Source organism: Rhinatrema bivittatum, chromosome 1 (assembly GCF_901001135.1).
Source record: "Rhinatrema bivittatum chromosome 1, aRhiBiv1.1, whole genome shotgun sequence".
Lineage (NCBI taxonomy): Eukaryota > Metazoa > Chordata > Amphibia > Gymnophiona > Rhinatrematidae > Rhinatrema > Rhinatrema bivittatum.
In genome coordinates this window covers 540,623,340-540,649,094 of record NC_042615.1, presented here as the reverse complement: position 1 = coordinate 540,649,094, position 25,755 = coordinate 540,623,340, and the positions used below count along the sequence as shown (strand labels likewise).

At 42.4% G+C, this 25,755-nt stretch overlaps 1 protein-coding gene across 2 annotated transcripts in view; it reads left to right on the top strand.

Annotated features, from left to right (window-relative positions):
* The window catches only part of MUSK (muscle associated receptor tyrosine kinase), a 235,091-nt gene that overhangs the window by 195,636 nt on the left and 13,700 nt on the right, over nucleotides 1-25,755 (top strand). For both annotated transcript variants that reach the window (XM_029614825.1, XM_029614815.1), the window contains exons 14-16: nucleotides 7,280-7,466; nucleotides 9,020-9,208; nucleotides 23,057-23,205. In XM_029614825.1, coding sequence (XP_029470685.1) covers nucleotides 7,280-7,466; nucleotides 9,020-9,208; nucleotides 23,057-23,205 — 525 coding nt within the window. The remainder of the gene's footprint in view (nucleotides 1-7,279; nucleotides 7,467-9,019; nucleotides 9,209-23,056; nucleotides 23,206-25,755) is intronic.

Sequence of the window (25,755 nt, the reverse complement as noted above, 5' to 3'; positions counted from 1 at the left end):
CATGCATTAACTAATAAAGCAAAAAAAGGACTACAATGCTAAATAGATTCATGGTGCAATATTCAAGTCTAAACTACTCTTTGATGTCGTTAAACAATTAATTAAGGACCCATCTTCGTCCTTCCTGAGAAACTATAATTTCTCAAATGCTACTTGCAATGAGCATGCTACATCTTTTTTAGATAAAATAAATAGGTTGAAAACTCACCTCCCTATCTGTTTTCACACAAGAGCCCCTGAAGATTCACATGTCCTGGTTAAGTGGACTATGTTTGACATAGTAACTAATCTTGAAATTATTCAAATTATTGCCAAAATTAACCCTGCTATTCACCCATGTGATCCGATTCCAGCCAGTTCCTTGAAAAACATACACAGTGTAATCACTCTGACAATCACAACCTTCATTAATCTCTCTCTCACAGAAGGAATTGTACCATCTTGGTTAAAGCAAGCTGTGTTAAAGCCGATTCTGAAAAATAAAACCGGTAGAATTGATGACTGGGACAACTACAGACCCATATCCAACTTGTCTTTTCTCTCAAAACTATTGGAAAAAGCTGTGTTATCTCAACTTGTGAATCACTTGGAAGACCAAGATATTCTTTTCCCTAATCAGTTTGAATTTAGGTAACATCGTTCAACTCCTTAATAGACTCTGTTTTATGGAGGGTTTGATTCTGATGAATCTTATTTTCTTATGTTAATTGATTTAACATCCGCATTTGACAATGTGGACCATACCCTGTTATGCTATCAGCTGAGCAAAAGTGGGATCGAAGGTAATGTTCTCAGATGGTTTTCTTCCTTCCTATCTAATATGACTTTCCAAGTCAAATAGGGCAATCACATATCTGATAATTTCTAAATTGATACAGGTGTCCTCAAGGTTCAGCCCTCTCGGAAACACTATTCAATATTTATATGTTCCCACTGTGCAAATTACTGGTGGAATTAGAAATGTCTTTCTTCTTGTATACTGATGACTTAGAATTGTACATACCATTCACTAAATCATTTGAAAATACAATATCGACACTATCAACCTATATGAAAGCAATACAGCAAGAACTAACTCATCTTAAACTAACATTAAAACCTAGAAAGACTGAAGTCATTTGGTTAAGTAGAAATCCTTCTAAAGTTAAACCTCCAGTTCTAGACTTGGGTACTTTTCAAATTACTCCCACAAACCAAGTATGGAATTTAGGCATCCAGCTAAGCATATCAATAAATTAATTAATACAGGCTACGCCAAGTTACGTATATTACATCGGTTGAAACCTATACTAACTTTTGAACATTTTCATACTGTATTGCAAACTCTTATTTTTTCAGTTATAGACTACTGTAATTCTCTATTACTCAGTCTTCCCGCATGCCTCTTGAAACCATTACAACTATTACAAAATGCCTCAGCTAGGCTTTTATTAGGAACTAGGAAATTTGATCACATTATGCCATCACTGATCTCTCTGCACTGGCTGCCTGTACAATCCCAACTCGATTAGAAAGTATTAGCGTTAATATTCAAAATCATTCATTCTAGTAACACTGGAATGGTAGGTGTAACATTACAATTATACACATCTCAGCGAACACTAAGTCTCAAAATAAAGGACAATTGACCGATCCGACTATTCGGAGTACACATCTGACACAAGTAAGAGATCATGCGTTCTCCTTAGCAGGTCCAAAGCTTTGGAATTCTCTACCTAAGATGTTATGTGTGATACCAGATAGAAAGAGATTTAAATGTGAGCTAAAAACATGGCTGTTAAAATTGCATATAACCTAACTTAAAAACATTAGAAAGTAAAGAAGTACAATAACAAGATAGACGAGTGATATTAATTGAAGCAAGAGGAATAAAACATTATGAGAGAACCTAAGAATCGTAAAGCAATATACAGACAATTATGTGAAATTTGTTATATTATTTTCCTGTATTACTTGCCTTAAGTCTTTTAGATCTTTAGTAAGCTATATAATAGGTATTGTAACATATCATTTCATTTGAGATATGTTAATCACTGCTAATGAATAATACCTATGTAAACCGTCAAGATTTGTTGATTAATAGTTATGAATGTTACCTCTGTAAACCATTGTGATCATTATATAGGATGACAGTATATAAAATGGTTTAAATAAATAAGTAAATAAATAAACAAATAAATACATAAACAAACAAATAAATAAATAAACTTCTTTGAGTTCCTTTAATATCTTAGGATGCATCTTATCCAGCCCCATGGCTCTTATTCCTGGGGGAATTCTGCATTGTGCAGTTGCGCAGAATTCTGCATTTTCCCAACAGAATTAGGTATGAGGATCAGGAAGCAGCAGCCATAGCCTTGGACTGGGAAGAGAGGAAGGAATAGTGTCTGTCAGCTGGAAATGAGAAAGGAACAGCAGAAGGCTGGCCTACATGGACCAGAAGACAGTTGGAAGAGTCGGCCTTAGTCCATACAGATTGGAAGAGTTGAGTCTGCAGCACAGGCTTGGCCTGCATAACCCAAACAAAGGAGGGATCAGTGGTGGGCCCAGTATAGCCTGAATGAGAGACGTAGACAGCGGGTTTGGGGGAAGGTAGGAGAGAACTGGGGTGTTGCTGAAGGAGAGGATGGCAGACAGAAGCTTAAGTGGGGGGAGGATCTAGGGGTCTTGCTTGGGTGAGGGGAGAGAACCAGGGAAGGGGTTAGCTTTCTCTTGGTCTGCCCCTGAAGAGTCAGGCCTCGGGGAGGGCAGCTGAAGAGACAGCTAGGAGGTCTTTTTGGGGTCCAGGGAGAGAACTGGGGGGAGCAGAGAAAGAGTTGAGGAGGTGTTCAAGCCTTGTTAGGGGCAGAAAGAGAGGGTCTTGCTAGAAGGGGGAGCAGAGAGATATCTGGAGGAGAAGAGGAATCATGCCTAGGTGGAGAGGGGAAGAGAGAAAGGTGGGAGTCTTGCTTGGGGTGGGGAGAAAGAGAACTGAGGAGAAAGGGTCAAGCCTGAGGTGGAAGCAGAGAGAGTGAGCTAAGACTTCCTGGGAAGTGGGGGACATGAGAGAAAACTGAGGGTTGGGTTCAGCCTGGTGACATCAACTTTAGAAGAAGGAGACAAAGAGCATAGAGGGGGATTAACCTGAAGGGTAGAAGAGATCAAGCATGGGGAAGAGGTTCAAGCCATAAGTGGAAGAGAACTGGGGAGGGTCATTGAGCCTCGGGGACAGCAAGAGCAATCTGGAGAGCCAGGCTAGGTAATAGGAAAATTTTGCACAAAAAATTTAAAAACCTACATCTTTATATAAAAACTTTTTTCTGCATTGCATTATAATTTATTACTCAAGGTAGTGATTATATTCTGTTATCTGAACAAGTAAAGTCTGCAGAATTTTAAAATATGTGCAAAAGTTTAAACATTTTTGCACATAATTTTTAAAGTTTTTTATGCAGAATTCCCCTAGGAGAAGGCTTTGTCCGCTTTCAGTTTTGCTAATTCCATACAGAAGCTCTCTTCTGTAATTGGGTCGTATCTTACCACTTCCATATCTACTCTTGCCAACAATCCATCATTCTTGTCCCAAGTCTTTTTTAGTGAATATTGAACAGAAATATTTGTTTAGCATTTCTGCTTTGTCCTTATCTCTCTCCATGCATTGCCCTTTCTCACCTTTCAACCTTACTATTCTGCCTGTGATCTTCCTACTTACTCCAGCTTACCTGAAAAATGTCTTTCACGTTGCTTTATTTCTTTAGCTCTCTTTTCTTCTGCTTTTGCCATCCTATTTTCTCTTTGTCTCCTTCAACTTCAGCAGATTTTCTTTCTGGTGTTATTTTTGAGAACATTTGAACTTTTTGAATGCCAATCTTTTTGTCTTTATTTATTCAACCACACCTTTGGAGAAACATATCTCTAATGTTTTTTTTCACATAAACATTTGTTGCCATTTCTATGACTCCCTTTAGTTTGTCCCACTCTTCTTCCACTTTCCCATCTCCTCCCACCAAACAGCACCTTAAGATCCTTGCCCATTGGACCAAAGTCAGTATGACTGAAACTCAGGAATTTGAGCTTTGTCAGATTCCTCTTCACCTTGGCCATTACATCAAACCAGACCACCTGATGGTCGCTGGTGCTCAAGAGGGCACCTACCCAGGTAAGTGAGACACTGCCTTCATTTGTAAGTACCTGGTGAAATATCACCCTCTTCTCTTGTGTGTTCCATCACAGCTCCTAGGAAAGCATCTACAATCTCTCTACTTCTCTCCAGTTTAGCAGATGGGATACTCCAGTTTACTTCTGGCAGGTTGAAATCTCCTACTAATGGAACTTTCCCCTTCCTGCTTATTTTTGGAATGTCTTCACTCAGCTCTTTGTCCAGGTCGTCTTTCTGGCTCAGAGATCTGTAGACTGCACCAATGTAGATGGAAGTATCATTGCCTCTTTCCAAGATAGCATAAAGTGCCTCCTCTTTTTCTTTGCCGCCTACATTTCAGTCACTTTTTACAAAACGAGCTTCTCCATCCCCTTTTCAGCCATCCTTATCTTTCCTTAGCAGACTATAGCCAGGTATGGAAGTAGCCCATTCATGTGACTCATTGACCCATATTTATGTGACTGAAACCATGTCCAGTTTCACCTCCACTATTAGGGCTCACAGGTCTGGTATCTTATTGCCAGGCTATGAGCATTTGTAGTCATACTAGTATAAGATAGCACTTTGTTAATTGCTTATACTCTATATAACATGTACCTACTCACTTCTTTTACCCTGTTGTTCAAGAATAGCCTAATGAATTCATTACTTCCTCCACAGTCTCTCTTTGCTTTTTGGGGAGGACTTCCCAAGACCATGGGCTTTTGTTTGCCACTCTTCTCCTCTGGTTTAAAACATCTGCCAATATATGATGTGAATTTCTTAGTTAAGATTTTATTTTTTTAACAGACATTGAAAGATGTAGGCCATCATTAGAGTATAGCCTTTTATTGTTCTGTCTAGTATCCCTGCCACCAACAGACTGAGTTCTGGGCCAGACATTGAAGCTGGCTATTCAACATGGCTTTTCCTTGCCTTTGCCATGAACAAGCAACACCTCCGGAACAGCTATGGTCTTTGTCGGTGGCGAAGATCATCCTGTAAATTCTGGAATGCTCTCTGTACTACACTGACTTTATTTATTAGCCAGGCCATTTTGTCTCAAAGGTGGATTATAACATCCAAGTCCTTTCATTCTTCTCTGATAGAATCAGGTTGTAGTCTTACCAGCTGAAGAACCTGGTAAACATTTAACCTACAGGAGGGAATTGCATAACCATCGAGGTTGTAATGGACACTGCCGGGTACAAGAGCACCCCCAATTCCAACCCTAAGAGAGGGGATCCTGCAAGAATTCACAGGTTTGAAGGTCGAATACTACTCTGATAGCGCCAGTATGAGCATACTGCAATCATGGCAGCAGAAAGGTGTTTGATAAGGTGATTAAGGAGGCAGAGCTAGGGTTGGAGTGGCAGTGGGAGAGGAACCCAGAATTGTTCCATCTTTAAATATTTTGCTTGGGGGATTGACGGGTTGGAGAGGAGGCTTAGGCCAGCAAGGCCCATTTTTCAGACATCACGTGGAGCTGTGGGAATTGAGCCACCAGGTCCAGATGACAATTTTTGTTTTTAATGAGATTGCTGTTTCACCAGCTATATTCTTTCGAATCTAGCTATTTAATCCTAAAGTTATCCAGCTACCTTTAATCGGATAACTTTGAACCTAATTGGGGATATTCAAAGACAGCCTGTTAGATTTAAAGTTATCTGGCTAAATGTTTCTGGATAATTCAATGGGATGTTGTTTATCCTGCTGAATATCCTTAATGTTTAAAGTTAACTAGATAAGATATTATTGTACGCTTTTTAGAAAATTGGCCTCAATATTTCTTAAAAGTTGGCAACCTTGCCACACTCCCAGGAATCCAGTCCCCTGCCTCCCCCCTTCATCAGATCCATGTGGTGCTCTTTTCCTCATCTCACCCTCTTCGCTTTCTCTCCGCCCACTTACTTCCCTCCCTCCCTTTTCCTTCCCTTCCCTCTCTCTCATATTCCCCTCTCACTCTCATTCGCTCCCTTCCCTTATCTTTCCTCTCATCCTCTCCTCGCTTGTCACTCCTTTCCTTCCTTTCCCTTCCCACTGACTCTCCATCTCACTCCTCTCTTCACTTTCCCTCGCCCCACCTTGTGAATCTGCTTGATCTTCTGCTGGTGAGTCCTGGCCTCCCTGCCGGCAGCTCTTTGCAGCAGCGTTGGATCTAGCTGGCTCCTCTTCCACGGGCAAGACCTGAGAAACTGTCAGCTTTTCTATCACTGTTGTCGTGGACTGTTTTCTGCGGCTGCTGGCAAAGTCTGAGAAATTCCACTAGCCTATGTCGCTGCAGCTGCTACCACATGAGGAGAAAACATTTCTGTGCAATCGGTACCATCATCGGATGCAGCTATGGCCATCCAAGGTGGAGGGGAGTAGAATCCATTTTACCAGTGACATCTGGACTAGCCAGAAGGCCATGCATGCATGCATGCCTCTCCCTGACAGCAGACTGGTGGCAGCTGGACAAGATGTATCAGGCAGTGGCTTTAGTGGGGGTGCATCAGTTAGGTGATGGACCAGAGCCATATCTTGGCTCATATCTTAGAGGTAATCAGGAGAATGACAGAAGGCTGGCTAAGCCAGTCAGATAGGACTTTTCCTTTTTTATTGTTAGAGACGGTGGCAGCAGCATGATCAGGGTAAAAGTCAATGGGGGCCACAAGCGGATCTGATGCTTTCTGCACTTGCTACACCTGACAGAAGAGATGACCTTGGCATGCAGGGGATGAGGAGAGTGGCAGTTTTGTCCTGCAAAATCTGATAGAGAGATACATGAAAATAGTGGGGCATTTTAACTGATATGAGAAGGGCGGGCAGCAGCTCCATGGGATGCAGGAAGCAGTGGGGATGCTCCTGAGCCTCCTTGTTAAGGATTTGGGCACCGTCTTCCTCATGGTGAAATAAATGATCTAATGTGTGAAACCAAACCAAATGGCAAACGAAATGACGACACAAAATGAAAGCTGTTTCTGTGCATGCCCCTATTAATCCTGCATTGAAGTTCATGCAGTGAGTAGGCAATAGGGGGCTTCATACCAAGATCAACAGATTTCGGAGCGCAGTGCATGAATCCTTATACTATATAGCCAGTCCACAATATAAGTCTATACCTGTCTTATTGGTTAATATTCCATGAATAAACCTAACTCTCTTTTCTTTTTACCATAGCGTCTTCTTTAGTAACAGTAAAAGCAAATTTTGAGATGCCCAGCTCGCCTTCATCGTCTTCCTTCTCGCCAGCCCACTCCATGACAGTTGTTATTTCCATCGTCTCAAGTTTTGCTGGCGTAGCGTTCCTTATCGTTATGGCCCTCGTTTGTTGCCGGAGACAAAAACAGTGGAAGAACATAAACAGGTAAAGGCTCACGATGTCTTGGGCACAGAAAGAAGCCGCACAGGCTGTATTGTACGGTTGTTTCCAAGCTGGGTTTTCTAGGTTTGTCCAAACTTATTTTCAAGGACTTCGCTGGCACCTCTTGGAAGGAACTGTGCTGCAACTGTTTTTAAAGTCAAATAAAGAGTGCATTTTTTTTTATGGGTTTATATCTCTCCATCATACCCATACGATGTGAAAGAAAAATGTGAGAGCCTTTGAAAATTTATGAGCAAGTTTGTAGCATAAAGTAACAAAGATACAATCATAATTCTAGGTTCAAATAAGAAAGGATTATGCTTGCAAGACTAGCTGGAACAAGAAGACTTATTTTACTGATATTCAATAGGATACTATTAGCACGGTAGAGTAGAAAGAGAAATACTTAAAAAAAACCTATAAGGTTATTTTATATTAAGTTACTGATATCTTGCATTTTCACAGCTTTTAATTCTTCTTCATTTTTTTTTTAAATGGGGAGGCGTTGGAGCCTTGGTGTATCACGCCTCACTAGACAGCTGCTGTTCACGGTTTGCTGGTAGAGCTCAGTAGAATCAGTCGGACCTTTTCCTTAAATGTTTCCTGCTTCGTCAAGGAGGAAGAGGGAAAAGCAAAAGATTCTGGTCACTGAAAAACAACTCACCCGAGTTACAATTTCTGGGCATGCTCTTAAAATTAGGGATGTGAATCGGGTGATTGATCGTCTTAACAATCGATTTTGGCTGGGGGGGAGGGAAATCTAATCGTCATGGTTTTTGTTTTTTATAAATCGTAAAAAATCGTAAATCAGGGGAGGGCGGGAAAACCGGCACCCTAAAACCCAACCCGACCCTTTAAAATAAATCCCCCACCCTCCCGAACCCCCCAAAATGTTTTAAATTACCTGGGGTCCAGTGGGGGGGGGGGGGTCCCCGGCGCGATCTCCTGCTCTCGGGCCACGGCTGCGTTAAAAGAAATGGTTCCAGTGGCCCTTTGCCCTTACCATATGACAGGGCAAAGGTAGCGCCGGCGCCATTTTGGTTCCTGTCACCCGACGTCACGAGTGCAGGAGATCGCTCCCGGACCCCCGCTGGACCCCCAGGGACTTTTGGCCAGCTTGGGGGGGCCTCCTGACCCCCACGACTTGCCAAAAGTCCAGCGGGGGTCCGGGAGCGACCTCCTGCACGCGGGCCATATTGCCAATATTCAAAATGGCGCCAGCGCTACTTTTGCCCTCACTATGTCGCCATAGCTGGAGATCACATTAAGGAAAAAGAGATGGTTGCAAGTGTTTGGCATAACTGCCTCTGGTTATGATTGCCTACGTTTCACCAGTTTTATTATTTTTTCATTCGTTTTGATCCACTGTGTTTTGCAACTGTGTTGCTATAGATGGATAATCAGGGTTTTTTTTTAAGTAAAGGTTTTATGTGGTACATTGTCACAAGAATGAGACTAGTTCTCAGGGAATGGGATTACATTGTTACTTATTGTGACAGAGTGAGCATGTTGCCTCACTAAAGCATTAGCTCTCCATTTTTTTTTTTTATTTACAGGGAAGCTGAAATTCCAACACTCACAGCCCTTCCATCAGAGCTATTGCTAGACAGACTCCATCCGAACCCCATGTACCAGCGTGTGCCACTTCTTAACACCAAACTTCTCTGCCTGGAGTATCCAAGAAATAATATTGAATATGTGAGAGATATTGGGGAAGGAGCCTTTGGAAGGGTCTTTCAGGCAAGGTAAATCCTTATGGGATCAATTCATACTTAATGAATTTAGCTTGTAGGAGGTGAGTAGCCACTGAATAACCACTGGTTTGATTCAATGCATTTGATTTATTAGCTTATATTCTGCATTTCCAAAAAAAGAATTTCATTCTAAATGAATTACAATGCATTACATAAAAAATATACATTCAGAAAAAGTAACATACAAAAAGTACCAATAAAAACCAGCATATAATTCCATAGCATATAAAAATGAATAAGAACATGCCATATATATTCCTAAAATATTCAAAAGCCTAATACCTATACAGCTGAACATATCTACTCACAAGGGGACACTCGGCCACTATTAGTGTGTTTTCATATACTTCAAAAGTTATTTATAAAGACCCAAATAAAAATATTCTGAGCTTGCAAGAGACTGAACCTGCTTTTACTCATCATTATTGAGTTTCCCTCTGTCTCTGCTTCTGTCCCAAGGAACTTATTAATCCACCCAGGTAGGCAGATTTTATTCACCTCCCTGAGACCTCTACCCTGAATATATTTACTTCTGCTCAGTGGAGTAAATCCAAGCATCCTCCTTTTTGGCTGTATAGATTCCATTGTTTCCTATAGGAGAAAACGTATTTTTTTGTTTTCTTTTTCTTTTATAGAAAATCATGGGACCTTTCCAAAACTCTCCTTGAGGCAAGTTACAATTCAAATACAGAAGGTCTTCCCCTTTTAGATTACTAAATTGGTACCTGAGGCAATGATCAGTTAAGTGGTTTTCCCAAGGTCACTGGGAGAAGCAGGATCTGAACCCTAGCTTCTCTGGTTTTCAGCCTGTTCCTCTATCCACTAGGCTACTCCTCCACATTAAGTCCTTCTTTGCTGATTCCACTGGGATGGAATCAGAAAACAAGTCTTTGGGGAAAAGTTGCAAATAAGTCCCTTTTGGAGTCTTTTTTGACTTTTATTGAAGAGAGTGCCACAATGGCAGTCTTTTTTGACTTTTATTGAAGAGAGTGCCACAATGGCCGCAGATTCTGTTGAAAAGTGGCTTTGCTATTCCTTACCTATTGTACACCATCTCAACACATTATCCACTTATGTCTCCCTCTCCTCCTCATTCCTATCTCTCTTTCACAATCGCTCTCATAAGATTATCCTGCCTGGACCTATTCTGTATACATATTCTCACACTTCTGCATTCAGACATCATTCATGTACACATGCTACTAAGCCTAGGAAAATCCACAATGGACACCAAGGAAAAGATTTCTCCCTATCTTGGAAGTAGGTAGATAAAAAAATCCCAGGATTATGAAGCATTTAAATGTAGGGAAGCCTTTTACTTCTAGGAGGCTTCTTCTTCCTCCTGCTGCTTCTAGAGATTTAGAATAATCATATGACAGCAAGATTAAAGGAGAGAAAAATGTAAACCAGATGGCTCACAGGTGACACAGAAAGTATCAGGTAGGAAGCAGGAAAAAAGGCAATAGGGGACATCTCTTTACCTTGTCATAATTTCATCTGCTATGTAGCCTCAATGTACCTGACTGTGACGCCTCCCTGCCAGCAGAGGTCTCCTTGGAGCTCCATTCCGTGCTATCCATATCAGCTCCTCACAGCTCATTCAACTGAGCTTGTGGTGCAATCTCTAAGCCATCAGAAGCCTTCAGTGAACCTTGTCGCCAGCCTTGCCAAGCTCCTTCTCCTTGCCTGCACCATACCCAAGCCTCAGCACTACAAAACCCTGCTGATCCCTGCTTCGATGTCTTCTTATCAAGTCTGCCTTGGCTCCTTGCCCTGACTCCTTGCCTTGTCTTGTGGCCATCCAGCCTTCTTGCTTCTTGCCTTGCTTTGCCTTGTGGTCATCTCACCTTCTCGTTCCTTGCCTTCCCTTGTGGCCATCAGCCTTATTGCTCCTTGCCTAGTCTTGTGGCCTATATTGGCCTTTTCTAGCTCTTGTGGCCTATCTAGACTTATCTAGAACTCCTTAGCCCAGTGTGCCCTCGGGCCTTTATGTTCGGTGTTCCTTGTTCTATGTCTCCTGTCCTTGTCAGTCCAGTTCTTGTCCTGTCTTGCCTTGCTTGCACTCAAGCCTCAATTCCAGCCTGCCTGAACTCCAACCTCAGTTCTTGTCCTTGCCTGAATTCAACCTCCAGTTCCAGTCTTTGCCTGTGCTCAAGTTCTAGTTCCAGTCCTTGCCTGCAGTCAAGATCCAGTTCTTATCAGCGCTCTGTTCCAGTATCAGCTGCTCCCCTTGCCAGCACTCACCACTATGTACTGGTACCACAGACAAGTCCTACTGGCCCCCAAATCCAAAGGGCTCAACCTGTAGGGGTGTACATTCGTTTTGAACTTATAGGTAAAACGCAACTTTTTTTTTTTTTTTAACTTAAAAAAGTGATGAGGCGAAAACGATCGGATTTCCAACTTATTCAACATAGCTATGTTGAATACGTTGGAAATCGCGATTGTTGATCCTAAATAAAAATTTAAACCCCTCACCCTCCTTAATCCCCCCCCCCCCCAAGACTTACCAAAACTCCCTGGTGGTCTAGCGGGGAGTCAGGACGCCATTTCTGTACTCCTTTGCGAGGAGCACGTGACGTCGGCGTCACGTTGGAGTGAAGCGGACGTCACGTGATTCCCCGCGCGTTCGCTCCGGGACCCTCGTTGGACCCAAAAGGAACTTTTGGCCAGCTTGGGGGGGTCAAGGAGGTCAGGGGGTCAGGAGGGTCAGGGGGTCAGGAGGCCCCCCCAAGCTGGCCCAAAAGTTCCTTTTGGGTCCAACGAGGGTCCCGGAGCGAACGTGCGGGGAATCACGTGACGTCCGCGTCACTACGACGTGACGCCGACGTCACGTGCTCCTCACAAAGGAGTACAGAAATGGCATCCTGACTCCCCGCTAGACCACCAGGGAGTTTTGGTAAGTCTTGGGGTGGGATTAAGGAGTAGGGATGTGAATCGTTTTAGGACGATTAAAATTATCGTCCGATAATTTTAATATCGTCTTAAACCGTTATGGAACACAATACAATAGAGATTCTAACGATTTATAACGATAAATCGTTAGAATCGTGAGCCGGCACACTAAAACCCCCTAAAACCCACCCCCGACCCTTTAAATTAAATCCCCCACCCTCCCGAACCCCCCCCAAATGAGTTAAATAACCTGCGGGTCCAGCAGCGGTCCGGAACGGCAGCGGTCCGGAATGGGCTCCTGCTCCTGAATCTTGTTGTCTTCAGCCGGCGCCATTTTGGAAAATGGCGCCGAAAAATGGCGGCGGCCATAGACGAACACGATTGGACGGCAGGAGGTCCTTCCGGACCCCCGCTGGACTTTTGGCAAGTCTCGTGGGGGTCAGGAGGCCCCCCACAAGCTGGCCAAAAGTTCCTGGAGGTCCAGCGGGGGTCAGGGAGCGATTTCCCGCCGCGAATCGTTTTCGTACGGAAAATGGCGCCGGCAGGAGATCGACTGCAGGAGGTCGTTCAGCGAGGGTTCCGGCGCCTCGCTGAACGACCTCCTGCAGTCGATCTCCTGCCGGCGCCATTTTCCGTACGAAAACGATTCGCGGCGGGAAATCGCTCCCTGACCCCCGCTGGACCTCCAGGAACTTTTGGCCAGCTTGTGGGGGGCCTCCTGACCCCCACGAGACTTGCCAAAAGTCCAGCGGGGGTCCGGAAGGACCTCCTGCCGTCCAATCGTGTTCGTCTATGGCCGCCGCCATTTTTCGGCGCCATTTTGGAAAATGGCGCCGGCTGAAGACAACAAGATTCAGGAGCAGGAGCCCGTTCCGGACCGCTGCCGATCCGGACCGCCGCTGGACCCGCAGGTTATTTAACTCATTTGGGGGGGGTTCGGGAGGGTGGGGGATTTAATTTAAAGGGTCGGGGGTGGGTTTTAGGGGGTTTTAATGTGCCGGTTTTGCGATTTTTAGATTTTTAGATTTTTCACGATTTTTCACGATTTTTCACGATATTTTACCCCCCCAAACGGCAACAATACGATTCCCTCCCCCTCCCAGCCGAAATCGATCGTTAAGACGATCGAGGACACGATTCACATCCCTATTAAGGAGGGTGAGGGGTTTAAATTTTTATTTAGGGAATCGGTGCATGTATGGACATAGACTCAACTTATGGAATTCTCCATATGTCCATATTGACCGAAATTGACCCCCCCCTTTCGACTTATGGACTTATGAACATAAACTTTTGGTCTGCACATCCCTATCAACCTGCAGGGAAGTGGGCTGGCTAGGAAGATCGGCCCTAGTCCTGACCTGCCATCTCATGGCACCACCCGGATAGTATTCCCTCTGTCCAGGCCAGCCAACCAACCACAACACATGTCCAGTGAATAAATGGATGCAGGCATCCTTGAGTGACATGTTTAGTCAGTAAGACACTAACCCTTTGGAATGGCTTCTTTGGGTAATCAGGAAAAGAGAAAACATTGGAAGAAACTCAGATACTAGGAGTTTAAAATTACATTAAGATGCATGAGCAAAGAATGCAAAGGAAGGATACACAGAGGAAATAATATAAAAATAAGTAACTTAACATACACTACTCAGGTAACACCAAAACAGAACATGACTTCCCTTGCATGGAACATGACTTCCCATTGCATGGGTCCAAAGCACAGAAAGGAAACACCACCAGGTAACTCAGATTTACAGAGCCCAGATCTGTTTGTGCTGCTTAGGCACAGTTGAGCTTTATGGTGACTTTAAAATGTAAACTTTAGAGAAGAGATAAGGGAGAGTGGTAACAATTACTCTTTGGCCTCCATGTCAGTATGTGTGCACATTTGTTTTGGTGGTATGCACATATCTGATGAATGAATAGTGGACGCACAGAAATTCATGTTGTACATGTATGTACCTGGCACAATCATATATGCAAACCATTCATTTCTGCATGCCCAATATCCATTCATCAGTAATTTGTTATAAGTTGTTATAAGTTGTAATGTATACGCTCAAGTTATAGTTATGTATTGCTCACCCCTTGTTTTATGTAAACCGACATGATACGAACTCCGTGAATGCCGGTATAGAAAAAACACAAATAAATAAATAAAAATAAATATGCATCCCGCAAAAATGAATCAAATGAATGGAGCAACGAATGCACATGATTATTGTACACTTTGTTAGCAGTGGCCATTAATAAGGGTATTACTATTTAATTACATTTTTGCACTTTAATGGATGATGTTAACTGAGTTTAACATTATCGATCCCCATGTAAAGCACTATATCTGTCTATATCAGTATGACTGTGTGGTAGAAAAGGCCGAATGCTTGCAGGAGTGGGATGGATGATGGGATGGTCCTTCCATTACTTAGGTGGTTTATTCTTTGTTCTGCAGTATTTAACAAATGCTTTTTTTGTGGCTTTTCTCTTTTTTGGCCTGGAAGGGAGTGTTGTGTACATTGTACCATTTGTTTCTTCCAATCCTGCCTGTCTTTCTGAAGTTCACAGTCCAAATTTGGGTTGTCTAGAGACTCTAGACAAGATCATTTGGGCTTCTCTAATCTCCTCTGGACTCAAGCTTTCCCTTTCCACCTGGCAGAATTGCTTATTTCTTGTCCACTTGCTGTTAAATTGACTCCAGCTCAGTGCTGCTTCACGCTTTGACCTACAAGCAGTTGAAGCTCCAGGTGGTGCTGAACTAGTGGTTTTGACCATGTTGGGAGAGATAACAGGAAGCAAACATCTCTCTTATTTCTAAAGGGGTACAGGGCTTGGGAAGGTCTTGGGGGGAGGGTATATACCTCTCTCTCTCTTAAAATACCCAAAATGCTATTTGCGAAAAGATCACAAAATGCAATATAGCCATATCACACAGCTTAACACCAATGAAAAAGGTGTAGTTATTTCTGGCATTAAAACTGTGCAATATGGCTTTGCAAACTGTGAAGCCAGCCCACTGTGACAGAAATCCCACCCCAAACTCCTCTCCCTTTTCCAAATTAGCATCACACGTTGTGTTATGGTGCTTTTCACATGCGTTAAGGTGTTGTTCGCATGCGAAAATGCCTTAATGCATGTGAAAAGGCCATAACGCGACTTGGAAAATAACCCCCTAAGCCAGATAAGGCTGAAAATAAGATAGCTAAGTTTATTCACTAGTGCAGCAGCATCACTGACATTCAGCTAAAATAGCCGGATAAGTTTATTCGGCTGAATATTGACCTCCATATAAATACTGTTTACTATCATGAAATAAAACTCAGGAAATATCTAATAATTACTTTTCTTGCCCTTGCTACAAATAATCCGCAACTGTCTCAGTAGTACTGGATAAGTAATTTTCTTCATAATAATTAACTGCTTTTCCTTTGTTATCAGAAGCAAGTGGAAGCTTCAGTTAAAGTCTTACCTCATGACTATATTCCTGTATCTCTTCCTCTCCCTCTCTGTTTCTCAAACAAAAACAGTCTTACCTTTTATTCTTAATTAAGAAGTCTCATTAATATTCTGTTCCTTGCCCTTTTATTGGCTAGAGCAATGAATATATATAATGCATCACTTGCCTAATCCCTGATGTTAAAGCCTACAACTGACCTATTTAAAATAAAATAGTATCTCAGAGACTGATCAAGAAAAGTTAATTATAATAAATTCTAATATCCCCCCTTTCCATTAATATCCATTTGGTGGCAGTGTAGTCTAGCAAATAATACAGCACTGGTTTCTAGTCAAAAAAGCCAGAAACTTGAAAGAAGTATACCAGCCTCATAAACAAGTGTTAATGGCCCTTTTGTTGTTTTTCAAGACAAACATGTGCTGTCCTACCATTTAGCACTTACATTTCCTTTGTAACTAACAAAGAAAGATTTTCAAAGAACTGTTTCAAGCAACCATTTGTCCTTGCATTAATCCTTGGTGCTGAAGAATTAAAATTAATAAATACTTCTCTGTGTTACATGCTAAACACTGCTAAAATGTATCATTCCTTTCTCTATAACATCACCAAATTTTGCTATCCTTTCTGACACACTACTTGAAACCTTGTTGACTCTCATCACCTCCCACTTAGACTACTGTAACCTGCTCCTTATAGGTCTCCAAATGAACCATCTTTCCTGTTTTCATTTTTTAATTGGTCAACTGTAGGCGTTTGTATCAGAGCATGGGTGGGAGATACCTGTCTGGAGCCAAGGAGAGACAGGGGATCGAAGGCTGATGAGACTGACCGATCATGGCTGCCTCTCTGAAAAAAAAGAGGTTAAAAGACAGGCCGATGCAATATCGGATGCTAAGGTCAGCGAGCTGCTGAATGTGCGATTGGACATGCGTTTTAGACACACTAGACTTATGCCCAGTGCCATACTGGGATTAATGCAACCAAAACGCACATCCAAACAAGCTCAAAGCTAATAGTGCTCATCACATGTAAAAGCATGTTGATGAGGCTATTAGCTAGTACACGCAATATATAATGTTACTGCATGCTGGACACGTATGTTTTTACACTCAAAAATGAATGCCAGCACAATTTATCTCTAGTGCATCCTTTTTAGCGTGGCGGCTCATTTGGCTATTGCATCGAGCACCCAGAAGAGGTGATTGTGTGTGCATTAAAAAAGTGCATCCAGTTTAGAAGCACATTTTTAGCATGTTGGGATTGCGTTGGCCTGAAAGAGAGGCAGAGCTAAAAAAAAGAGTGAGAAAAAGAAAGAAAATGGGAGAAAATTATGTAAATCCAGTATCTCAGCCTTTTGTCTGAGTGGAAACAGAAAAAGACAAAAGTTGTTTGTTTTTTGCTTTAAGGAGATTGTTAATTGGCTTCCTCATTCAATAGGCTCCTAGCAAGAGTAAGGGAGTTTTTTGGAAGATTTGCCTCAATTTTATTCAGAATAGAGAGGGATTGTTTATTTCATTTTGATTAGATTTTGCTGACATCTCTGTGAGGCAAGTTGATCCTGGATCCATTTAGAGTGCTGGAATTATTCCCCAAGCATCTATAACTGCATTCATCAATCATCAGAACTGCAGAGGAGTCCAAGTAAAGTATTCAGCAATCACAGGAGGTTCAACTGAAAGAATATACTAATATTCTGGCCAGAAATTAGATGGGAATATTGAGAACTCAATTTTTAATTGGCTCGAACTGAAAACAGAGGTATAGGGCAGTTTTCTGTTCTAAACTACAAAAAAGCATGGGTTATAAAATACAAGTCCATGTGCACACATATATGCTCACATATGTAAAAACCGAGAGCCGCTACCAGCAAACTTACCAATGCCCCAAACCCAAACTCATCTTTGTCGCAAGTCACTTTCAAAATGAGCATTTTTCTTTTCTAAATAGAATTTTGCTTTTTTTTATATAAATGCATTTAAAAATAACTTATCAATGTTAAGATTTCTTGCTGTTTCCTTCTGCGAAATGTTCTCCAAGAATCACTGTATTAATTTATTGTCCATACCACAATGTTTCTTGGAAGATATTTCCTAGAAGGAAACACAGCAAGAAGTCACAACATTGATAAGTACATTTTAAAAACACTTACCTATATAAAAAAAAGGAAAGACTCTTTAGATGAGAATATTTTTTAATTTGAAAGTGACTGTTGCTATGACAGTGAGTTCCATTATTATATTGGGGTACCGATCTCATTAGTAAGTTGACTGGTAGCTGTGTATGAAGACCTCTTTTTCATCTATTTTCTATTGCTGAAAGTAAGACAGCCAATTACATACAAATTAAGGCCTGGATTTATCAAAATGCACTAAATATTGCCTGCAATAGGAAAAGGGGTGTGTTTTATGGCTATAGCAGTTTATTGCAAAGTATGCTACCTTAGGGGTAGATTTTAAAAGAAGCGCAATCAGCCTACTTTTGCTTGCGCATCAGACTCAAGCAAAAGTACGCTGGATTTTAGTAGATACGCGCGGAGCCACGCGTATCCACTAAAATCCCTGGATCGGCGCGCGCAAGGCTATTGATTTTGTATAGCCGGCGCGCGCCGAGCCGCGCTGCCTAACCCGTTCCCTCCAAGGCCGCTCCGAAATCGGAGCGGCCTCGGAGGGAACTTTCCTTTGCCCTCCCCTCACCTTCCCCTCCCTTCCCCTACCTAACCCACCCGCCCGGCCCTGTCTAAACCATCCCCTTACCTTTGTCGGGGGATTTACGCCTCCCGGAGGGAGACGTAAATCCCCGCGCGCCAGCGGGCCTCCTGCGCGCCGGGCCGCGACCTGGGGGCGGGTACGGAGGGCGCGGCCACGCCCCCCGGACCGCCCCGGGCCGTAGCCACGCCCCCCGTACCCGCCCCCAAAACGCTCCCGACACGCCCCCGAAACGCCGCGACGACCGGGCCCGCCCCCGACACGCCCCCCTCCGAAAACCCCGGGACGTACGCGAGTCCCGGGGTCTGCGCGCGCCGGTAGGCCTATGTAAAATAGGCTTACCGGCGCGCAGGGCCCTGCTCGCATAAATCCGGGCGGATTTACGCGAGCAGGGCTCTTAAAATCCGCCCCTTAGTGCTTTGCATAGGTATTACCACAAACAGTATTGTTGTATTTCCTACATACAACCACTGGGGGGACTATTTTAAGCTGCTGGAGATCCAGCCTAGCTATCAGGGCCCTTCTACAAGAAGAGAGAGAGAGAGCGCCTAGTCATAATGCCATCATACCAGGTAGGCATTTATACCCCTATATGAGGCCTACCTAGTCACTCGAGGTGAGGTTTAGGTGTTAGTGTAGGAGTTTAGGGGCCACTTTGACATTCAAAGTGAGACGTATGAACAGAACAGTGCTCTTTTGTGAAGATTTGATAACCTTTGGAGTGAGGAAACTCCCACAAAGATGAGATTTGTGCAATGTTCTCTCATGTCAAAGTGGCCCCTAAACCATTACACTAATACCTAAACCTCACCTCAAGTGACTAGGTAGGCCTCATATAGGGGTATAAATACCTACCTGGTATGAGGGCATTATAGCTAGGTGCTCTCTCTCGCACTCTCCAGGAATTAAAAATGGCATTTGGGAAAACATCACAAGACATTTATGCAAATGAAAAAAGAGTACATAAAGCTGTGCAATAAAGCTTCAGAAATCATGAGGCTGGCCCCAAACTCCTCCCCTTTTTCTAATTTGCATTGTATTATGCATTAAAGGTGTTCTTTGCATGCAAAAACGCCATATAACAGTTTGATAAATGACCCCTTAAGTTATTCTATCAAGTGGTCTTTTTTATACAAGAAATCGATAGACACACATTGTTATCTTAAGTTCTTAAAGTAGTGTTAGATAACTGGAAATCATGCAGATTGCTTAGTTTTAATTACTGGTGGAGCCTAATGTATGTGACATATAGATATGATGCAGTAATAGCAGGAAGGAAGAATTGTGTGAAGTTTTTGATGATGCATGGGAACTGATGGGAGCTGTTCTTCATTTGGAATAGGTGCCTTTTGCTTTTTGTTTTATTCTCATATGTTTGTATTGTGAACCGCACAGCCTTGTTTATTTATTTATTTAAAATACTTATATTCAGCCTGCTTGACAGGTCATTCCAGGTCATTGTTCTGTTCTTATTATAAATGGTGCAGTATGTTGTTGTACATCTTCTGATTTTCTTTTCTTTCAAAATACAATAATCTGAGTGAACTTAAATCAAATAAAAAATTATAGTTTTTTCTGATAGGAAGTCATGGGAATGGCATGGGCAAAAGGGAGGTTGGATAGATTTGCTACTGCTTGTAATGGATGCAGTAAACCTATTTGGGGTAGAAGTTGCTGGGGAGTGAATAAAAGCTGCATAGCTAGGTTAGTGACTAACCTTTTGGAGATGGGAGCCCAGGCAGAGTAGAACTTATCAGGGAAGGGTGTAAGCTGACTCTGCCTCCTGTGTGTTTCAAATATCTCATTTTACTCTCTTCCAAATAATGTTCTGAGTGCGACAAGGTACATGGAAAAATATTTGAATATCCTCTTTAATGGCAGTAGAGTTTGCAAAAAACTGGTATTTGTCTGCAATTCACCTACTGGCGGATTTTAAAAGCCTTGCTCGCGTAAATCCGCCCGGATTTACGCGAGCAGGGCCTTGCGCGCCGGCGCGCCTATTTTCCATAGGCCGCTGGCGCGAGCAGAGCCCCGGGACACGTGTAGGTCCCGGGGTTTTTGGAAGGGGGCGTGTCGGGGGCGGGACCCGATGACGCTGCGTTTCAGGGGCGGAGCGCGGCATTTCAGGGGCAGGACCGGGGGCATGGCGCCAGCCTGGGGGCGTGGTGCAGGCCTCCGGACCAGCCCCCGGGTCGAAGGACGGCGCGCCAGCAGTCCGCTGGCACGCGTAGATTTACGCCTGCTTCTCGCAGGCGTAAATCTACGGACAAAGGTAAGGGGGGGGGTTTAGATAGGGCCGGGGGGGGGGTGGGTTAGGTAGAGGAAGGGAGGGGACTGTGAGGGGAGGGAACGGAGGCAGGCTGTGCGGCTTGGCGCGGCCGGCTGCCCAAAATCGGCAGCCTTGCGTGCGCCGATCCAGGATTTTAGAGGATACGCGCGGCTATGCGCGTATCTTATAAAATCCAGCGTACTTTTGTTTGCGCCTGCTGCGCAAACAAAAGTACGCGACCGCGCTGTTTTTAAAAATCTACCCCTAGTGAAGATCCAAACCTAAAGACTGAATTTAACCCAATATTCTCTGTCTAATAGCTTGATACATCAAAAAGTATTACTAATACATCAATAACAAAAAGGTGCATGTTTATGGAAATCTTTGCGTTACCACATGATGCAGTATTGCGGAGGGGGGGAGCAGAGAGAGAGAGAAAGCCTCTGAAGAGGGTCTCACTGTCTGTACCTATTTATATCTCTATGGGAGGCCCATCTAAAAGGTCAAGGTGAGGTGTTGGTGGTGGTTTAGGGTTTAGGGGCCAGTTTTGCATGTTGCATGAGATGTACGAACAGCACAGTATACCTTGGTGAAGATTTGATATCATTTGGAGTGAGGAAAGTCTCATAAAGATGAAATTTCTATTATGTTCTCTCACCCTAGCTTGATAAGGTGTACTGTGCTGTTCGTACGTCTCACTCTACATGTGAAACTGGCCCCTAAACCCTAAACCACCACCAACACCTCACCTCGACCTATCAGATGGGCTTCCTATAGAGATATAAATAGGTGCAGACAGTGAGGCCCTCCCCAGAGGCGCTCTCTCTCTCTTGCTCTCTCTCCCCCTCTCCAAGCCCAGAAATAGCCAAAATGCAATTCCAAAAATTTATTGCAAACTGTATTATGACCATTTTGGGCATATTGCACAGCCTAATGCCAGGAAAAAAGGTGTAGTTAAAACCGTGCAATAGCATGCATTATGTTATCACATGGTACGATAACACCCCTCATTTTACTAAATCCTATCCAAACTCCTCCCTGATCCTGCCCCTCCAAAAAATTAGCATTCATGCCGTGCATTATGAACAATAATGCATGCGGTATGGCATTAACACATTATCACATGCATTAACACCATAATGCATTTTGATGAATAGTAAGTTCAGGAGCTGCCCTACAGCATGCAAACACTGCCAAATGTTGTATAGGGAATGAGTAGAGCATGATAGAATCTTTCTGATGCTTAAATTCTGGAAAATAAGATTACCAACCTTTACATTATGCAATTCTTTTTCTATGGGTGCTATAAATACATACATAATATGGCAATACATCAAGTAATAGGATGAGATAGATTTAGACCACTGGAAAAAAAATGGGCAAAAAATTTCTGCACTCTAATACTGATATCCAATAGCTACTTATAGCAGGCAGGAAGAGTATACCAGGTGGATTTTTTTATCTTATGTTATTTTACATTGTGGAATAAGCTTGGCACTAGCTTCTGTTTCTTCTACCACTGCTCAAATAGATTTTTGTTTTACGAATATCTTACTTTATGTTGCTTCTAAATTTTTGTGGCCTGTGTATGCAAAAAAAAAAAGTTCTTTTGTGCAATGTAATGCACTAATTTGTGCACAGTTTTCTTTTAAACGCCATTCTATTTTCCTTTCCTTGTGCGTGCTACATTTTCCGATGTGAACTCGTTTCTCAATCTAAGTGTGCATACACACACACACATACACGGCTTACAGGGAACATTGCTTACTATAATTATGTGGGATTTAGTGACATGACAGGTATAATTTTCTAAAATGAATCTTAATGGGTTTATAATCTAAAACAAGTCGACCCTAAACACTCTTTACTAGAGATACATGAGACATGGAGTGTGAGGCATAGGTGACATTCTGGCCTGGGTTTTAAGTGGGGAAGAGCAACCCTTAGCAGAGCCTGCAGTATGTTAAGTGCCCGCTTGATGGACAAAAATCTGCTGGGCAGAATAAAGGGAAATGTAGTGAAGGAAGTCAGCGTGACCTCTGGAATAAACTCTCTCTACATTTTTGCACCCAGCATAGTCTTTTTTTTTTCCCTGATGAAATTTTAAACAAAGTACATATGTTTAATTTTTCTGACATTGCCAAAAATGTTGACAGATGGCTGTAGTTGTAATGATCCTGCAGTAAACAAGCAGGGTTGAACTGGCCTGTTGCCATGGAAGGCTTATTATTTTTCTTTAATGGGTGGAGTAATTGAGGCTCCACCAACTTCAGCATGCCATTTGGACTCATTTGGAACACAATCCATTTTGGGATGTTCACATTTGTGAAGTCAAAGTCACTGGGAGATATCGGGGCATGTTTCATAAATGGAATGTTTCATAAACCATGTCGCAAGGCATAACAAAATACATTCTCTCTTAGTCATTAGTGCTGAACAAGAATGACATGCTGCAATATTCAGTTCCTTCAGTAGCACATTACATATTGTTTTGTTTGTTTATCTTACTCCAGGGCTCCGGGACTGCTTCCATATGAACCATTTACTATGGTGGCAGTTAAAATGCTTAAAGAAGAAGCCTCAGCTGACATGCAAGCAGACTTCCAGAGAGAAGCAGCACTGATGGCAGAATTTGACCACCCAAACATTGTGAAACTCTTAGGTATTCATTGATGCTGTTCCTTTGTGGCTTCTTTGAAGGAATCAGTTGATCATGCACTAAAAGAGTATGTCAAATGCCTTTGCCCTAAGAAGATGTATTGTTCTCCATAATCAGTAAATAATCAGGATCAACTGAATTGTAATTTTATATCCGGGACTATCGTTAAGTGACAGTCTTCATGGTATGGGTTCTCACACTAAATTGCACACTGACCTGGTTACTCAGGGATGAAACTTTAATATGATGTCAGGGATATGGGAAGTAAGGTCCACATTTAGTAAAGATATTTACATATAATCATAATATCTCTGGATTTAAAAATCACCAACAGTTCCTTTTATGTCTTTACTTTCCTTCACTCTCTATGCTGTTACTACTTACAGAATAACCCCTAATAGCTGGGAGAGCTGACAGTCTTTGTCAATTGCTCATAAAACCAACAAAATCGAAAGTATGAGGCTAGAACTTAGCACCAATGGGGAAGCTGTATTTCAGAGTGGGGTGTTAAGCACTGTTCATAAGAATTCCTAAATTAAGAAAGGTGGAAGGAAGGCAAAACGATTACCGGCATGGTTTAAAGGCGAGGTGAACAAGGCAACTTTAACCAAAAGATCTTCATTCAAAAATTGGAAGAAGGATCCAACAGAAGAAAACAGGATAAAGCGTAAGCATTGGCAAGTTAAATGTAAGACATTGATAAGACAGGCTAAGACAGAATTTGAAAAGAAGTTGGCCATAGAGGCAAAAACTCACAGTAAGAACATTTTAAATATATCCAAAGCAGAAAGCCTGTAAGGGAGTCAGTTGGACTGTTAGATGATCAAGGGTTAAAGGGACACTTAGAGAAGATAAGGCCATCATGGAAAGATTGAACAATTTCTTTGCTTTGGTGTTTACTGTTTAATGAAGAGGATGTTGGGGAGATACCCATTCCGGAGAAGGTTTTCATGGGTATTGATTCAGATGAACTAAACCAAATCATGGTGTACCTAGAAGATGTGGTAGGCTGTTTGTCAAACTGAAGAGTAGTAAATAAACTGGACTAGATGTCCCTAAGTTTGCATCTTCGTCCCTGAGGCAGCCCTGCCAGAACTGACCTCTCCATGGAGACCTAGAGGTCGCTCATCAACTCTGCCTGAGCTGCTCGCGCGACACATGAGCTCCACCGCTCCTACATCGGTTCTGTGGCACCATTAGCCTTTATTGAAGGAACTAAAAAATGAAATTTCAGATCTATTAGTAAAAATTTGTAACCTCTCAAAATCATCCATTGTACCTGAAGACTGGAGGGTGGCTAATGTAACTCCAATATTTGAAAAGGGCTCCAGGGGTGATCCGAGAAACTACAGATCAGTTAGCCTGACTTCAGTGCCAGGAAATATAGTAGAAAGTGTTCTAAAGATAAAAAACACAGAACATATAGAAAGACATGGTTCAATGGAACAAAGTCAGCATGGCTTTACCCAAGGCAAGTCTTGCCTCACAAATCTGCTTCACTTTTTTGAAGGGGTTAATAAACATGTAAATAAGGTGAACCAGTAGATGTAGTGTATTTTGATTTTCAGAAGGCATTTGATAAAGTTCCTCATGAACGGCTTTAGGAAAAGTAAAAAATCATGGGATAGGTGGTGACATCCTTTCGTGGATTACAAACTGGCTAAAAGACAGGAAACAGAGAGTAGGATTAAATGGACAATTTTCTCAGTGGAGGGGGTGGGCAGTGTAGTGCCTTGGGATCTCTACTGGGACCCATGCTTTTCAATATATTTATAAATGATCTGGAAAGGAATATGACGATTGAGGTATCAAATTTGCAGATGATACAAAATTATTCAGAGTAGTTAAATCACAGTCAGATTGTGATAAATTGCAGGAGGACCTTGTGAGACTGGAAAATTGGGCAACCAAATGGCAGATGACATTTAATGTGGATAAGTGCAAGGTGATGCATATAGGGAAAAATAACCCATGCTATAGTTACACGATGTTAGGTTCCATATTAGGAGCTACCACCCAGGAAAGAGATCTAGGCATCATGGTGGATAATACATTGAAATCATCGGCTCAGTGTGCTGCGGCAGTCAAAAAAGCCAACAGAATATTAGGAATTATTAGGAAGGGAATAATGAATAAAACTGAAAATTTCATAATGTCTCTATATCACTCCATGGTAAGACCACACCTTGAATACTGTGTACAATTCTGGTCACCGCATCTCAAAAAAAGATATAGTTGTGATGGAGAAGGTAGAGAGAAGGGCAACCAAAATAATAAAGGGGATGGAACAGCTCCCCTTGAGGAAAGAAAAAAGAGGTTAGGGCTGTTCAGCTTGGAGAAGAGATGGCTGAGGGGAATATGATAGAGGTCTTTAAAATCATGAGAGGTCTAGAACAGGTAAATGTGAATCGGTTATTTACTCTTTCACATAATAGAAGGACTAGGGGGCATTCCATGAAGTTAGCATATGGCACATTTAAGACTAATCGGAGAAAGTTCCTTTTCACTCAACGCACAATTAAACTCTGGAATTTGTTGCCAGGGGATGTGGTC